The sequence below is a fragment of the Gymnogyps californianus genome, chromosome 4 (genome assembly GCF_018139145.2).
Source record: "Gymnogyps californianus isolate 813 chromosome 4, ASM1813914v2, whole genome shotgun sequence".
Taxonomy (NCBI): Eukaryota; Metazoa; Chordata; class Aves; order Accipitriformes; family Cathartidae; genus Gymnogyps; species Gymnogyps californianus.
Genome location: NC_059474.1, coordinates 37193583 through 37211616, shown reverse-complemented (window position 1 = coordinate 37211616; position 18034 = coordinate 37193583). Strand labels below are relative to the sequence as shown.

The 18034-nt window shown below is 38.7% G+C and overlaps 1 protein-coding gene across 1 annotated transcript; it reads right to left on the bottom strand.

Moving 5' to 3' along the window:
- Positions 1-1004: 1004 nt before the first annotated feature.
- Positions 1005-12401, bottom strand: LOC127015559 (uncharacterized). The gene is made up of 6 exons (XM_050895566.1): positions 12379-12401; positions 11677-11787; positions 2953-3081; positions 2571-2739; positions 2196-2354; positions 1005-1145 (listed from the first exon to the last, which is right to left on the bottom strand). Exons 1-6 carry the CDS (start codon positions 12399-12401, stop codon positions 1119-1121), a joined length of 618 nt encoding a protein of 205 aa, XP_050751523.1. The 3' UTR covers positions 1005-1118.
- Positions 12402-18034: the final 5633 nt, after the last annotated feature.

Below are 18034 nucleotides of genomic sequence, written 5' to 3'. Positions count from 1 at the left end.
AATTAGGTTTTACAGAAATGTAAAAAAAAATCCATAAGCACGCACACCCTGCCAAACTTACTTGCTGAATACATTTGCATTTAGTACCTGAAAAATGAGTGTCAGAGAATCCAGAAGAGAGGCCAATCCCTTGTCTGTAAAGACAAAGAGTTTTGTATCCCTCACCAGCACAATTTCAATGCTCTCTACAAGTCCCTTTTCCATTCTAACAGCATGGCATTTTTATTTTACTGTGTTCCACACTGTAATCACTCCAGCACTGAGATTCCTGCATACAACATATCTCCAAGACAAAAAAAACCGCCAAAACACTCACCAATCTATGACTAGTAATTATTCTGCCTACAGAGTTGGCCCTGTAACATTTTAAAGTTTGAAGTGGCTTGGTCTATCAATCTTCTGAACACTCCCATGACAGTGATCTTCAATTCCCCAGCACAGATATATATGTATGCAGTTGCAACATAGGGCTGAAATCCTGGCCTCACTGAAACCAGTGGGAATCAGGAGTTCACTTTTGGAGTTCTGAGCTTTCATCATTAAAAAAAAAAAAATCATCTTCTTCAGTTTTTTGCTATAATTTGCTTATACAAATATAAGCTTATAATTTTGCTTAGACACATTCTAAAAAAGTCTCCACATCAAGGTGTTGCGAGGATGAGTCCTTTGGCTAACTATGTTCAACTTGTTTTTAACTGGATGATTCCAGCAGTGCTCAGCATTGTGTTCATTTATGTTAGTTCTGAATCCAGCCCTTTACAATGTATAAACTACTTCAGAAACAGGCAAGGCAATTCAGGCACAAATTACAGAAATTAGTATATTTTGTCTGTTCTTTTTGGCAGAACCACCTTTTAAAGGTTTCAGTCATGTTTTCAAATGCAACATTGTGCCCGTCATGTTGTCTTGTCTGCTACCTGCCCTATTCTGAAAGAATGGGAATGTTTAAACATGAAATACCTGCGTATTTTGAACTTGCCTGGGACAATTCTGCATGGCCCCAATGTCTCAAATTCCATTTGTGTTTTCTCCCTTGTTTGTAGTAACAGTCAAAAACTGGTCATTGATCTTTGCAGCCAAGTTCCACATTTGAAGGTAGTTCTCTCCACCACAAAAGGCTAAACAAGGAAGTTCAGGACAAACACCTACATATTTAAGGTTAAATTGGAAAAAAAAAAAAAAAAGGCATTTGTAGCACAGGAATAGAATATTCTGCAATTAACACATGTGACTGTGGTTGTTCTACTGGGACTATCTTGTGAGGTTGCTTGAACAGTCTACCTGAATTTTGCTGTCCACCTTTTTGGTAAGTACACAAAGGCCAGGTACACAAACATCTGCACTGGTGATCATTTCACTTTCTAGGTGAAATACAGGGTGCTGATCACTATGTATAAAGCCTGATATGATCTGGCTTACAGAGAATATAGAAATTAGAAAATTTTTCTCTCTGCAACTGTCTTACCACAACAACTGTGTTCAGAAGGAATGTTTCCAGGTATCTTTTCCTGAGCTAAGCTGTACAGGATTTAAGGACTTGGACATTTTTTAGAATAAGCCATTGTTTGACTTTAATGCCATCAAATATATGTTTGAACCTCGTATTATTTACAAGAAGATATAAAATGTACATTCAATTATAGATCTTTGATAATAGTATTCAGTTTACTGATAAAGTATTGAGATAGCAACAGAAGCTTGAATTCAGCACTGAAAATCACATCTTTGGTTTCCAGAGTGTGGAGATTTTTAGGATTAGAAAGTACATTTCAGTAATAAGGAGCAATCATAACCTTTGGAACTTAATTTAAATTCTCTTAAAGTTCCACAAAATTCACATGAAATTTGGTTCAGATCTCTTGTATTCTCTCAAGAATAAATACACTTGTTCACCACTCAAGCCTGTCTCCTTTGTCACATGATTGATATCAGAGCACTCAGGTCACTTGGTATTAATTTTTTTAACCACATGGCACACCGTTTTTCATTGCAATCTTGTTACAGATGTTCATGTGAAACAGTAGGAAATTAAATAACATACCATGGTAAAGTAGAAAAGATTATTGAAATAGAATATGGAATGACAATATCGATAGTTTGAGACTTCCATTTGCATGATCCTTTCAGAAATGAATCAATCCAAAGAAACAGTTCTCCTTTATTTAACAAATGGCAACTGAAATGAAACCACTCACCTCCAAGACGAACTGAAGGTAACTTGGCCACATGCCTGTGGTCTTCAGATTCCAGAGTATTATCTCAGTGGTATTAGTGTCTGGAATACGGCTGAGTGCCACGAGATGATAGCCCAGATGATTAATGACGCAGGTGAAAGTGAAGTCATTGCAGCAACCCTGGAGAGTGCAAGAGTAGGCAAAGGTGCTAACACTGAAAAGTTCTACTTGCATAATAGCCTGCTGCCCTGCAAGGAACAGCAGAGCTGTTCACAGCAAGAGGGAGGTTTCTACTGCACCACTACAGGCACTTTTAAAACAGCAATTGTTTTCAGTCTGTAACACTATCTGAAAAGAAAATGTGTGCTCTCAAGAATATTTTAGGGTCAAACTCACCTCAGTGTAAAGCAAGGGCAGCCCTGCTGACCCTTCTGAAAGTAATGGAGTAATACAGAATTTGCTCTTGGAGCCGCTGCCAGGCATCATAGGATGCAGGTACCAGAATCCAGAAGGTTTAGTGGAGGCGTGAGAGAGCTGAAACCTCCTGCCTTCAGACGGAGCACAGCTGGGTGAAAAAGTTAGGGGTAAAAGCCCAAATTTTTAGGAGGAATTAGGCACCTAACGTTGCTGGAAGGCTGCCAGCGTCATTTTCAAAAACTCCAGAAGAATTTAGAAAAGATACTCTTGAAGACCTCATGGGCCACCCAAATATTTTAAAAAATTGGGCACAACTTCCTTTTCCAGAGAAGCAAAAATATAGTTTCTAAACATTCATTACTTAAAGATCACAAGGAAGTAGTCATTAGTTACAGCTTCTCCCTGAACAGCGGCCACAGAGTGTTGGCGTATCAGCTTAACAACCACATCTCCTTTGCTAGCACTGAACACCATGGCTTCTTTTCTATTCCTGTACAAAAGAAGAGTCAATTAAAACAGAGAAAACATACCTGTAGCCTTATTCTGTCACACTACTAAATAAAACCTGAAGACTAAGTGCATGTACACGGAAGACTGAATTGTTTCCAGATGTGTATGCACAACCCAGTGCAAGAGGTATATGACAACATCAAGTCTATACTGTCAGAATCAACTAGATGAGCAAGGTACAGAATAAACCCCAGATGCTCTGATGCAGCCTGATTTGGACTTTTTATACCAACTATGACACGACTGGGAGAGGGAGGATTGGAAGGGCAATCTTGCTGCTCTGACGGTGACAGTTCAGGAATAAAAAACTATCAGATTGCCACATATGCTACTTAACTGCACGTTTTAATGCTATAAAAGATTGTAATGTACAGTGGTTGGGATTTTTAATGTGGTTTGATTTTGCTTCTTTTGAAATATTTTGCCTCTGTCTCTGCCTGCACTGAATCTAGATGCAGCATACATTATGATTTGCTCTACTCCCAATGTCATTACTGTCTGCAAATCTAGCTTTTAAACCCTTCAGACATACTAGTGATAAAATACAAGACCGAATAAGGACACTTTGGATGAGTCTCTTTATAATCTCTTTTATGTATGGCCTCTTGCTTCCTTCCTCTTTCATCAGTTTTCTTTCTAACACTTTGTCTTAACTCCTTGCAGCTGGATTCGCCTTTGCAAACTATTTCTGTCTTCGATATAGAATATTGCCAGTGCCATCTGAATATCAAATTAATGTGAGTGGCAGAGACTGGACTTCTCCTAAACCTCATCATTCAGATCCTGTCAAACATACTGCATAAGTAATTATGACTATCATTTCCTACCATTATATGCTATAGAAGTGGACTAGTCACCCTTAGAAAACCTATCTTTTTTTTACGTGACTACAATATTTACGCAGAGCAAAGATGAATAACGAACTCCCAGCTGATACTGGGAGTAGGACACCAACTGAGAGAACACTCCTGCACTGCAGTAGCACAAATCTTGTTCTCAGAAATTTCAGTTTGACAATCTCAACAAACATTGTGTAAAGCTGAGTGCTGGATTGGCGTATCAAACCAGGAAAGAATGCCCTTCAACTTATGTTTGGAAGAAATACTTGAGTAGCAGTTTGTTAGTGGAAGATATAGTAGGTTGTTGAAGGGATGAGGGAACTCATATCTACAAAATGTACCCTTAGGATTAATCCCTTATAACATTTGGATTATATAATGACAATACATCAGTTATAGAGCAATGGAGTAAATATAAAGAAATTATTAACAGACCCGACTTTTACAAAAATATAATGATGGAAGGCTGATATTCAGTTGAGTTATGAAGAGGAATTTTTTAATCCTAAATTCTCACTGGTGAAAAATACTTCCTACTACTCTATAAGCACAGAGAATATAATCTTTCACTGAATTTCTTGATATAAGTATGGAGCAATCCCTGTGTGTAGGAGTATCTGCTGAAGAAATGTGTATTTCATGCAGCAACTGTCACAAGTCCATCAGATCAAAACCCTGAAACAATAAAAAAAAGTATAGTTTCAAACACAGAGCTGAGCGTATTTCCTGAGTCTGCAGCTGGCATATATTCCTTTCCCTTTCCTGACCTCAGAATAAAGTATGAGGCAATAAAATTCTGAGGGGAAGGGAAGTCAAATGTGAAAACAGAGAATATGAAAGTATCACCCCCACACAAAGCAAGAGAGAAAAATAAACCCAAACAAGAAAGAGAACTGAAACAAAGATTGAAATGACAGCGGGAATGAAGTGCAGAGACAGAAGAAAAAAGCTGTCAGAAATAATTAGGAGAGGTGTAAAAAGTAATCCAAGAGAACTAAAAAAGAGAAGTGAAGGGTCATTTTATAGCTAGTTAACTGCATCTGAAAGGAATTAAAATATAATGTCTCTCCTCTTCCAAAAAAGTTGTAAGATTTTCTCCCCTTCTATTTTCTTTAATTAAGAAAATCCTAAAGTGCACATTCAAAAAGTGTCATACAGCACTGTAATTTATCCAACAGCCACTGCTGAGGCAGTACAATTGTAAACTGCATAATTTAAGGTTTGTTTTGATTTTCAAATTCATGAGTCTCCTGCTAATCTTTTTGAAATTCTTACATTTCTCTTTTTATTTACTACATTTGACAGATTAATTCCCATTGAAATGTTGGAAAACGCCTATTAAAAATCCTGACAAGTTATGCCATTATTTAACTAAATTGACAGCAAAATAAATACAGAAATAAGTCCTCCTCTCTGAAATGCTGAAATATGGATAATGAGCCCTTCGTAAGTTAGATAGGATCCAGACATTAAAAAAAAAAAAAAATCTATTAAAACCTCAGGCTCCAGTATATAAGGCAACTTCTAACTGAGGAAGCCATAAAGCGAAGTCCCTTAGACAGCAATTTGATACAAACTGTCTTTTACCTTCCTTTGAAGGACATGACAAAATACTGTCAAGGAATAGAAACCTGAGCTGAAATTGAGGTTATTTGATGTGACTGTTACCATTTTTGTATGACAAGATTTTGAATTTGAAAAAAAATCCCATAGGAGGTCTAACAGGCTAACTGTTTACCCACAATTGGTGGTGTAGAAAGCAAATTTGACTATTACCTAGGGAAGTTTCAGTGTCTTCCATAGGTCATAATTCTTACAACCAATAGACTAATGGTTTTGCAGAAGTCAAAGGATGCCACACCACTGAAAATTACAAATGACTTGAGCAAGTAGCAAGCAGCTTAGAAGCAATAAGGACCAGCTTTGTATATGATTGCTCAGCTATAATTAACTGTGTGAGCTTTCCTGCCTTTTGTAGTACAAAGAAGTCAACTCCACCTATTCCTAAAGACTGTTTATGTTCATATGGTCAGCTACAACCCAGAAATGGTACAAGAAGCTGTTCCTTACCACCTTTCAGCTGTTAATCTCCACGTCCTAACATCTACTTATTTGTCTGTGGATGACTTATTCCAAGTGCAGAGGGAAACATGTGGGAAGAAGCTCATTTGTCCAGAAAGACCAACACTCTTCCTATCCTCTAAGTCAAAGGAAGATTTTTATTAAAAGCTGATGAAATATAAATTGATCTTATGATTTAATGAACAGAAAGAAAACCAAGAACAGGAACAATAAAACCCCTCTCACCTTGACAAATTGGTTACCATAAAAAAAACCCCCAAGGAGTTCCTGTTCATTGCGCATGTCAGTATTGGCACACCCAAGGCAAGGAGATGTGTGTGTTAATCCTTCATGTTTATTGATAAATAAATTAGCTATATCAACATTCTCAAGAATTTTTTTTTTTTTTTAATCGGTTTTTATGGGACTTGTCAGGCTCCTAACCTGTTCACCATAGCACTAAGACTTAATTTTAAATCATTTTAGAGGCCGGGGTTTTTTACGTGTAATAATGAAAACATAGCTTGATATAATTAAAAAATGGCTTGAATTTTAACAAGCTTCTATCAATATATGTTTAAGAAACCACTGCAGTTGAGCTGGATAAAAAATTGGCTGAGTAAAAAAATCAGAACATTCTTCAGCATATCATCATGAATTGGGATAAATTGGAATATGTCAAAATACTGTGATTTTTAAGGAAAAATGAAGATATGAAAGTTTGGAAACACTTAAACATTTAGTTCCAAAATTCTCAGTCAAAATAAACACTTTAGACACTTGACATATTTCTGTGCTGAACAAAATCAAAACACATAATATGCATGAACTACACCTTCTATCCTTTGTCAGCCAATTTATTTCTTGATAAACAAAATGTCAGTTTAATATATAGCAGAAATATCCTCCAGCCTGTTTGTAGTCAGGAATTTTGAGAGATTTCCTTTTAGAGACACAGATAATCTATTCACCCTTGCTTCTACCTGGCCTAATTTTCTCAGGGATAATTAGTTTACTCTCAAAGTTAGTTCTCTCTTATACAATTGTGGTGGGTTGACCCTGGCTGGATGCCAGGTGCCCACCAAAGCCGCTCTGTCACTCCCCCTCCTCAACTGGACAGGGGAGAGAAAATGCAACGAAAGGCTCGTGGGTCAAGATAAGGACAGGGAGATCACTCACCAATTACGGAGTCATGGGCAAAACAGACTCGACTTGGGGGAAAAAAAAATTTAATTTACTACCAGTCAAATCAGAGTAGGATAACTAGAAATAAAACCAAATCTTAAAAACACCTTCCCCTCACCCCTCCCTTCTTCCTGGGCTTAACTTTACTCTCGATTTTCTCCACCTCCTCCCCCCGAGCAGCACAGGGGGATGGGAATGGGGGTTGCAGTCAGTTCATCACATGTTGTTTCTGCTGCTCCTTCCTCCTCGGGGGAGGACTCCTCACACTCTTCCCCTGCTCCAGCGTGGGGTCCCTCCCACGGGAGACAGTCCTTCACGAACTTCTCCAACGTTCGTCCTTCCCACAGGCTACAGTTCTTCACAAACTGCTCCAGCATGGGTCCCTTCCACAGGGTGCAGTCTTTCAGGAACAGACTGCTCCAGCGTGGGTCCCCCACGGGGTCACAAGTCCTGCCAGCAAACCTGCTCCAGCGTGGGCTCCTCTCTCCACGGGGCCACAGGTCCTGCCAGGAGCCTGCTCCAGCGTGGGCTTCCCACGGGGTCACAGCCTCCTTTGGGCACATCCACCTGCTCCAGCGTGGGGTCCTCCATGGGCTGCAGGTGGATATCTGCTCCACCATGGACCTCCATGGGCTGCAGGGGGACAGCCTGCCTCACCATGGTCTTCACCATGGGTTGCACGGGAATCTCTCTGCTCCGGCGCCTGGAGCACCTCCTCCCCCTCCTTCTTCACTGACCTTGGTGTCTGCAGAGCTGTTCCTCTCACATCTTCTCACTCTGCTCTCTCTGGCTGCAACTGCAACTCCCCTGTAACTTCTTTTCCCTTTCTTAAATATGTTATCCCAGAGGCGCTACCACCATTGCTGATGGGCTCGGCCTTGGCCAGCAGCGGGTCCATCTTGGAGCCGGCTGGCATTGGCTCCATTGGACACAGGGGAAGCTTGTAGCAGCTTCTCACAGAAGCCACCCCTGTAGCACCCCCCACTACCAAAGACTTGCCACGCAAACCCAATACAACAATTTTGGTGTCCTTATTCATGTTACAAAGAACGGTATACATAAAACCCGAAGCACAATGACATGTACATCACAAGGTTTTGCTTTGCTTGCTTTGACACTGAAGTGATGGTTCCCAAAAGAGGTCATAACTTAGCATTGGGAGGTGCACTGATTTCTTACTCGGTCCCCATCTGCTCCCAAGCTAACTTGAGGACAGATGCCCAAATCCAAAGCCCTGTGAAGTGTAAGAGAGGACTTTCACCAGGGAACCCCCTGGGAATTGAAAGGCCAATGCAAGTTGTGCCGGGGGAGGTTTAGATTGGATATTAGGAAAAATTTCTTCACCAAAAGGGTTGTCAAGCATTGGAACAGGCCGCCCAGGGAAGTGGTTGAGTCACCATCCCTTGAGGTAGTTAAAAGACGTGTAGACATGGCACTTAGGGACATGGTACAGTGGTGGACTTGGTAGTGTTAGGTTAACGGCTGGACTCAATGATCTTACCGGTCTTTTCCAACCTAAATGATTGTACAAAAATCTGACAGTTTTTGGCTTCAGCTCCCTCTGGTGGGCAATGCACACTCCAGAGAACTACTGGTAAAGGTAACCACCACAAAACAAAACAATATGCAGGTTGCTATGTTTTTCTTAAAATATACAGAAACACACCAGCTGAGTAATGATTATAACTGAGAACAGACCTTTAAGCTGCAACTTGACACATTCATCCCGAAAAGAGGAAGATGCAAGGTTCCTGCCAGAACTGAACTCCCTTCAAATTCAGAGAAGAAAAGAGATGGGGGTTTTTGTCCAGGCAGAAATCTATTTTCAGCACCTAATGTTGATTAAAATAAAATAAGGAACTAGTTAAACACTGTTCTTTTTGACAAGAACATTCGCTTGGATTTCTGTTCTTGACTGATACTTTGACGCCTAAAGTTTGATGTCCTTTCTCAAAAACATTTCATTTGCAGGATTCAGAAAATATTCATTATTTCACAAATCTCACACCCCAAAGATTCTTTATTTGTTACAAGGAGTTTAGTTCTAGTGGAAAAGAAAAATATGCTTTTAAATCTGTAATATCTTACCTACAAACTATACACGTCCACACATTTACCAGCTGAAAAAACTGAAAATTAAAGCATATTTTGTAATTTATATTCTTGGGCACAAATCTAAGTCCTTCCACAAGAACGATGTGCACACTTTAGTGCAGTATCCCAAATACATGGGTTGTGATAATGGCAACTTGTGATAATTATAATATTAAAATAAGCACCAGTAATCTCTGCACTATAAAACAGTACTGAAATTTTGGTTACCTCGGAAAAATGCACGGAAATTTTGCAAACATCAGCAATCTGATAGCAGAGGCTTAGAATTAATCGTACTTTTCTGCTCTCACCAGTGGCATCAATAAATCAAATTATAACTCTTGCATCCCTGTGTTAAAATAATTTTTTTTCTTTCAGAAGCTTTCTTGTTGATCTGAAACACATACTGACAGTTGTTTTGTTGGAAAAATAACAATGTTCCCATCAGAAAACAGTAATTGAGTGTGAGAACATTTGGGGTAAGAATGGTAACACGAGTTCATGTTCTTCAGTGGACCAAGTCCATATTATTCAGGCATAGGACCAACTTAAACAACTGTATAGTCTATTCATTAAATTGCTTATGGAGTTACATCATGTTTAAAGACAACTCGGTGGATGAAAAGCCGGACATGAGCCAACAATGTGCGCTCGCAGCCCAAAAGGCCAACTGTATCCTGGGCTGCATCAAAAGAAGCGTGGCCAGCAGGTCGAGGGAGGTGATTCTGCCCCTCTACTCTGCGCTGGTGAGAACCCACCTGGAGTACTGTGTCCAGCTCTGGAGTCCTCAGCACAGGAAAGACATAGACTTGTTGGAGCGGGTCCAGAGGAAGGCCACAAAAATGATTAGAGGGATGGAACACCTCTCCTATGAGGACAGGCTGAGAGAGTTGGGCTTGTTTAGCCTGGAGAACAGAAGGCTCCAGGGAGACCTTACTGCAGCCTTTCAATACTTAAAGGGGGCTCATAAGAAAGATGGGGACAGACTTTTTAACAGGGCCTGTAGTGACAGGACAAGGGGCAATGGTTTTAAGCTAAAACAAGGTAGATTTAGATCAGATATAAGGAAGAAATTTTTTACAATGAGGGTGGTGAAACTCTGGAACAGGTTGCCCAGAGAAATGGTAGATGCCCTACCCCTGGAAACATTCACGGTCAGGCTAGACAAGGCTCTGAACAACATGATCTAGTTGAAGATGTCCTTGCTCATTGCAGGGGGGTTGGACTAGATGACCTTTAAAGGTCCCTTCCAACCCAAACCATTCTATGATAACTAAGCTGCAGGCATGTATTTTACATCACAACTTTCATTCTGAAAGAAAACTGTAAATTTATAAAAGACATTTCTTTCTAATTAGTATTTTTCTCCTTTTAAAAAAGGAAACCATCCAACTTTCAGACACAAATAAGAATCTAATATCAGAAGCTCTTCACTAGATATGTAGTTTTAATTGGAATTCTAAGCAATGGATGAAATACCCTAGAAACGTCTCCTAGAATTATTTTAATTAGTTCCCTCTCCCCTTATGCTGCTTCATATGTTTGCATCTTACATTAACTAAAACAAGGTTTTTATGGGGTGAGGGGCTTACATGCAAGTCATATACAGTACAGACTAACTTGTTTGTAGACATGTAGGACTGGATCCTCCATGTGGTCTCTGCTGGCTAATTAATCTGTAAATTTATGAATCCTCCTGCTTGTGTATGATGGACTGGGGACAGAATGGATTTGTATCAACCTGCTTACAACACTCACAGTTCTGCTCACAAATCTCATGCTTCTGGCATTCATCTGCAGAGCTCGGGAGAAAGACTGCTCCTCCTCTCAAGTACGTAACTGACTCCTCTCAGGTACTGATATATTTGTGTATATAGACATATAGTAGATATATTTGAGACAAGATATATTTGAGAGAGGGAAGGTGTTTTGTCTTTCCTTGAAAGACTGAGACAAGCTGGGGTAAGAGAGGGTGAATGGTGGCAGTACACTGAGGTGGCACAGGAAATCCTTAGTTTTCAAATCCCAAGCTCTAGACCATGTGTATGGTCAGATTTTATATCAAGAAATCATTCTCCTACATCAGACCGGCTACAACTTTGGAGGATCTTTCTTTGCTCCTGCAGCACTGAAAATAGTGTCCCTTCTTAGGACTGTAGGGAGGACTCCCGTAATAAACTGGTGGGGTATTATTAAGATGAATCACACATATACTTTTGAACCTATTGGGGGGGGGGCAAGGAAACAAAAAAGCAAACAGCTACTCTCAAAAGGAAAAAAACCTGATCAGTTTCTACAGACAGGTGAGATATTCCAAGTTTTCTCCACCACACCATGTTCTACCTAGCTTTGTGCCAACAAACATAAAATAAACAGCAGCTTGCTGCTGAACTCACAGAGCCTGACCCTGCTGAACATGTGCCACAATTTCCTCATCCTCGTTGTAAACACTTCCCTCCTCTTCCTGACATGTAGCATTTCTGGGGAAAAACTTGGAATTGATCATTCTAGGTAAACAGAAAAAGAGAAAGCCTTCACTAAACACATTTTCCTTTTCCTTTATTTACAAAACTACCAGCAGTCTTACAAGTAAATAAATAACTCTTCCTGACCCAAACACCATTATTTCATAATGACACTGGAAGTACACATGAAAGTTACCTAATATGCAAACTATGTTCTTAAACCAGCTGCTCTATCTACAAATTCTTCATAAAATTGCAGAGATAGGCCCTTCGTAAGTACACACAAAATATGCCATTATTTTCAACTGCCCTAGTTAACTCTAAGCACATTCAAAGATAGAGGTCAAAGTCTCTAATATGACATTTAGTGTACAACCCAATAGATTCGTATAATTGCAAATAAACAAAAAAAATTTGTATATATTCATATTAAGTGTCACATGGAGACAAAGGAATATAAAAATTAATAGGAAAGGCAAAATTTAGTTTAAGGGTTTACTTTTCCCCAAATCCGCCAAGCTGATTTTCTAATTATTCTTCAGTTGTTCTATTAATAAAATGAAAATACGTTGTAAACACTATCCTCACATGGTAAGCAGTCTGCTGCCTGTCAGCTGACTAGAAACATCTCACTTCACACCAGGTAAATTGCCCATGTTGTCGTTAGTCTCAAGACCATTTTCAGACTCACTTAAATACAAGGGGATTTTTTCACTGTAACTTTTCAGAGTACTTAAAACACAGCCTTTTGTCTGCAGCTCCTACATCTTCTGATCTTTGTTACTTTCCCTCAGATAAGGTCCTTGTCAAGAGCTGACCAGTGGAATTGGGTGATGACAATTTTCTGAAAGTCATTGCATAGGCGTTCAAGGTAGAAGGAACAGGACCTACTGTTGATGGGTTCAATTCCATCTTTGCCCTAGCTTACATTTTTCTTATAGATATTGGTGTGATGAAGCTAAATAGAGAGAATAAACCTATCAAGCATGGAAACTAGCTGAATCAAAACATACTGGAAGGCAACCAGTGATAATTCTTGCTACAATGAAGTAATGTCTGCATTATATCCAGTACACTGCTAAATACATCTTTCTGCACAAGTCGTACTAAATTAATTTCTAACAATCCTAGACGATAGCTTGTGCATTACTATTTCTACCTGACAATTTTAGGTTTGCTACAAGAAAAGAAAGTAACATCCCTTCATGCATGCTTTGAGTATGCTGAAGGATAAGACAAGCAATGGCCAAACCCGTTTCATTGAGATGCAAAAGAGGAAATAAAGGGGGCTGAGTAGGAAGAACACACAGAGCAGGTTTGTGCTCAATAACGTACTTCTTGTTTTACAAACTTGTAAAGCCCAGAGCACTTATCCACAGACAAGAAAGGTGATCTAAGATGAGGACTGAAGGGAAGAATTAAGATAAAGTGAAGCCAAAAATAGATACATCATATCTTGTGTTACACCTTTTCTCAACAGATTAATACAGTGTTCTGTCTGTGAGTTCATATAATAGAAAAGCATCCCTGAAATCCCAATGCTGAATGAGTCCACTTAGATCTCTTTTTACAGTTAAGAGAAAAAAAGAGTTATTCTAGGCCATACCTAATACTTTCCTTGGCTTCTTCAGATTTGCGAGACACAGCTGAGTTTGTTAGTAACTCAAAGAATTAATAGCAATAAATAAGTAGACACAGATTTTAATTAAACATAAATTAACAACTGCTGATAAGATTTTGATTCTTGATTCACATTGCCTTAATTCCATGCTAATCCCACCTTTTCTGATGGGATTGCTGATGAAGCTGGGTATCTAGGGCAAATTAAGAATGACCTGTCAGCCTTCTACATCACTCTAACACAGCATGCCTCTCTAAGGATTTAAAGTGACATGGACTCTCCTCTGTATAGCTTTTCCTGAATACTGACAATTGAGGTAACAGGCAAAGCAAACTGAAGACTGGTCTTCAGGAAGTCTTAGAAGATTGCAGCTGATTAAGGGAGAGAGATAAAGAACATCAGAATAAACACCTAAGTGGGAAAACCAAGCTGAAAGAAGGGAACTTGGAGAAGGTATTTAAAGAAAGAGTGAAGGCACCTGACTTGGGAGTATAAAATTACTGTGGGTTTAGGATACACCTTTAAAAATAGAGTTACACTCAAGACAAGACAAAAAATATTGTGATCTTCAATTTTTCCCTGTTTAAAGCTCTAGAACATGATGAAAAGAAATCCCCAGCAGCCGGGGCAGAGGTAAATAAAGGAAAGTGATGGTAGGCATACCTGGGCATGGATGCTTTCTATGACATTCTGATGTGCTTCATACTTCTTTTCATTAACCTCTGTTTTCACAAGATGGATGTCAAAATATTTTGAAGCCTGATTGCTTGACAGGTTGTATTCTAAGTCACAGGTCTTCCTCTTGAAGCAGTAACAGTGATCTTCTGGAGAGCCTTGAATCTTGAATCCTTGATCAACCTCTTGCTGCAAGACTTGAGAGAGAAAAAAAATTCTAATTCTTAACTCCATTTTTTAAAAGCTACCATCAAAATGATTTAAGAAAAGATTATGCTGGAAGAGAACACAGCATGCATGAGCATGGCAATAAAGATCTTGGTATGCTTGCAGCAACACAGACCCTTCTATAAACCTGTGAAAACTTCTAACAAACTCTGATAAAACAAATTATTGATTGGAATTTAATTAATTGGTCTGGGTCAGGGTAACATAATGGAAAACATGTGAAGTGATGGAGAAAAGTTACAGGACAATAATGCTGTGACAGAGTGGAATTGAAAGAGCGTGGAAATGTCTACATCACAACATGATTACAGATACAAGAAAAGACCTGTGTCATTCTAGGTGCTAAACTCAAAGATTTGTTCTTTTTATGGAACAGGGCATTAACAATCCGTGACCAAGCGTGGCTCTGGTATAAGAACCTGAGTTTACTTATAAAACACTAGGGAAAGGTATCAACAAAGTGGAGGGCAGGCCAAGAACATCAACAAACCACTTTGATTAATGGGGAAATTGCCATGAGGACTGATTAAGAACTAAATTGATCTAACTCATACTAACCAGTAACCAACAGGGGTAGTCTTCAAATACATAAATAACCCCAAAGATATCCCAGAAGGAGCAACTTTCTTTACTGGATTGAAGGCTAATAGCTTTATAATCTCTCTAAATAATTTAACTGCTCATCTGAGCACTATGAGCGCCATACTGTGGAAAGGGTGGCAGAAAGTACTAAATGACTGACTTAGCTCTGATGCACAACCACTTTGAACCTCAGAGAAAACATTTGATTTTCCTTTGTTCTCCACATGAAAACCAGAAAAGATCTATATGTAAAAAACCTCATGAAATCCATGGTTTTGCTGTTAAATTATTATTGCATTAAGCTTATTCTGCAGTCGTCATTTTATTCTCTGCAGTTAAACAGAATTTCACAGCATGTTTTGTTTGGTCGAACTCCAGGCTTTTTGCTCCTCTAGTAGAGCCTAAAGAGTTGCCTGCAGATTGTAGGAGGAGTTACATGTGTTTAAGTGGACTAAACAGTACATTGAACAGGAAAAGGCATTTAGGGTTATTGAGAAGTAATGTCTTTGAAGTTCTGTCTATTTCACATATTTATTACAGCAGTAACTCACTTAAGTATTGCTTGCCCTACCACAAGATTCTGAGGAGTACCAAAACTGGTGATGTCCTTTAACTTATTTTATTACTGAAACTAACCTTTCTCCTTCTTTTAGGAAATACTGTATTGCTGATCATTCCAGCTGAGTGCTTTTCTCTTCATTTTGAGTTTCTAGTCTCACCTGTCTCAAGAAGCTCAGTGGATGCTTCCTCCCTGAGAGTAAGTGGAGCATACTCTTGAAATATCTTGGGTAGTTTCTGGAAAGAGCTCAGCCATTTGCTCTTAGCTTGCTGCCTGTGTGCAGGAATTCTGCTGAAAATATCCCTGTAAAATGTGCTATGCAGATGAGTAAAAGACAAGCTGTGAGAACATACTGGAAAATTAAGAAGGTGCTCTAATCATAAAACATGATCAAAGAACACCATTACTTCAGGAAGGTGCAGCTTTAGCCTACCAAATTGCTGCACAGTTTGGCAGATGGACAGATACAGGTTTGAGTCTTATTACCTCTGTTTTAATAAGTATATATCTCAACTGGGCCTCAGTTACACCATCTCTAAGATGGGGATAAAATCTCATATGCCTATTTGATGACAGTGTTATCAGCATCATTAATAAAGATTTGGGGGAAATTTTCCTTCAAATGATACCTTAAAATGCTGCATTTCGTACTATAATGAGAAAAGCACTGCTGCTCATTTAAATAAAGATACTATTCATTTGCGGCATATAATGTTGAAGGAAACTCTTCAGACTTAGGATTTCTTTCATGCAAGTGCTTAGCAATAAAACTTCCAGTGATTAAAGAAGTGAACCACTTTCAGACTAATGAAGAATAAATTCATCTCCTTAATTGACTGGAAGGAAAACAACATTTATTCCTTTACCAAACAACTTCTGAACAGAAGGAACTCAGCTCTAACCTGGTAGGCTGCGGTTTGTAAATACTTGAAACAAAATTTTCATCCTGTCTGTACCACTGGTTAAGAAGCTGCAGTTCTTTGTCACATTCAACGGCAGGTTTATGCTTGAGAAATGAAGATGACACATTAAACAGATCCTGCTCATCTGAAATGTTTGAGTCTGAGTCTCTGTCAGAGTGAATTCCAGTTATGTTTTCTTTTGATGATTTGCCAGTTCCCAAAAAGTGTTGAGTAACACCTGCCTGATTATCATCCGTCTACACTGCTTTTTCAGTCAGAACTGTCTCTTTTGATTCCCCACGAGACGCAACACTTAACATTTTCTGCTTTTGCATTATTTCAGTTAGTTTCATTCTTCCAATTATACCTTTAATTAATTCTAAGTTTTTCTTTCATAATATTCCTGGGATGACAGGATCATCAGGCTTTCACCCAAGAAAAACCTGAAAGCAATGAAAAAAGGAATACATACACAAAGGAGAAATACAACTCTGATTTACATACAGCACAAAAGCCAACTTAACAGGTTTCTTATAGTGTGTATCAGTCAAGAATTTGCCTCACTATCCCCTCTTCTTTTGCATTCTAGGTTTACAATATACCCTTTCTTTATATAAGAAAACCAGTAATACACTTATTGTACCTTACAAATATAAATTCAATTGAATTCCAAAATTAAATAAAAAGATCCTGAAAACCTTACAACAAACATTTGGTGTCTCATCTCTTGACACTTCTGCAAAATTTCCAGATGTAGTAAAACATTGTGGTGATCACTTCTGACACCACCTGGAAGCCCCCACCTCAGGTCCATCAGCTGGAGTTACAACCTCTTTCTTTACAGTAATTGTATAATTGAGGATAGGATTCTTCCATTAATGCATTTCTTTCTGCCTCTGATTCTAGCACAAATAAGGATAATGAGATCAGGTTGTTGTAATTAAAAATCATTGCAGTTTTGATTTTTTTGCTGCATTTGATGGCAACAAAAGCTTTAAATGAGTCAGAGGATAAATATTTCTCAAATAAGACAGATATTCTTATAGGGGATATACTTCGTACATTCGTAACTTAAGTGATATGATGCAATGATGCCCCTTACCAAGATTGTGCATATATGCACAAGCATGGCAAATCACATTTTAACCATTCTGCTCACGACACACGCTTTAATTGGAGATTTAAATACCGATGAGCCAAATTTGCATGTGCAAAATGTACACTAAATCCAAATTCCTTCCAGCAGATAAAATTCTGAGCTTGTAATGCTCAAAATATTAAACTACTCAGAATGTGGCAGGAAAGATGAAGCTAGATTTTAGAGTTGTCTCCATCTCTTCACATAATGGAAATTGCATTTGCTTGGTATACAAGAATCTCACAGCTTCAAATCCAAATTTCCAGATTTGCTCCTGTGTATAACTTTCTTCAGGTGACATTCTTTCCTCCCCTCAATGGTTTATCATTAACACCTTCAAAAATATTTTATCTTTTAAAATACCTTAGAGATGTTTTAACATGCAGAGAAACAATGTATGTTTATAATCAACTGTATTTTTTAGAAGAGTAACCAAGCATGTTCTTAAGCCTCCAGACCTCAAGCTGTTCCTCCCTCCTTCTTTCACCTCTTCAATACTTCTGTCATCATCTCTCCCTGAACAGATATCCAGAGAAGTTCAGTATTTGCTTTTCATATTTAGCACGTGTCTCCTCATAGAATAC

Bases quoted from the DNA above. Each gene is read 5' to 3' on its own strand.
- LOC127015559 (XM_050895566.1), bottom strand. From the start codon at position 12,401: ATGGGCAATTTACCTGGTGTGAA. The intron at 2,740-2,952 runs GTAATGAATGTT...TTTTTCACCCAG, and splicing joins TACTTCCTTGTGATCTTTAA to CTGTGCTCCGTCTGAAGGCA. The intron at 2,355-2,570 runs GTGAGTTTGACC...TGCACTCTCCAG, and splicing joins TGCCCTTGCTTTACACTGAG to GGTTGCTGCAATGACTTCAC.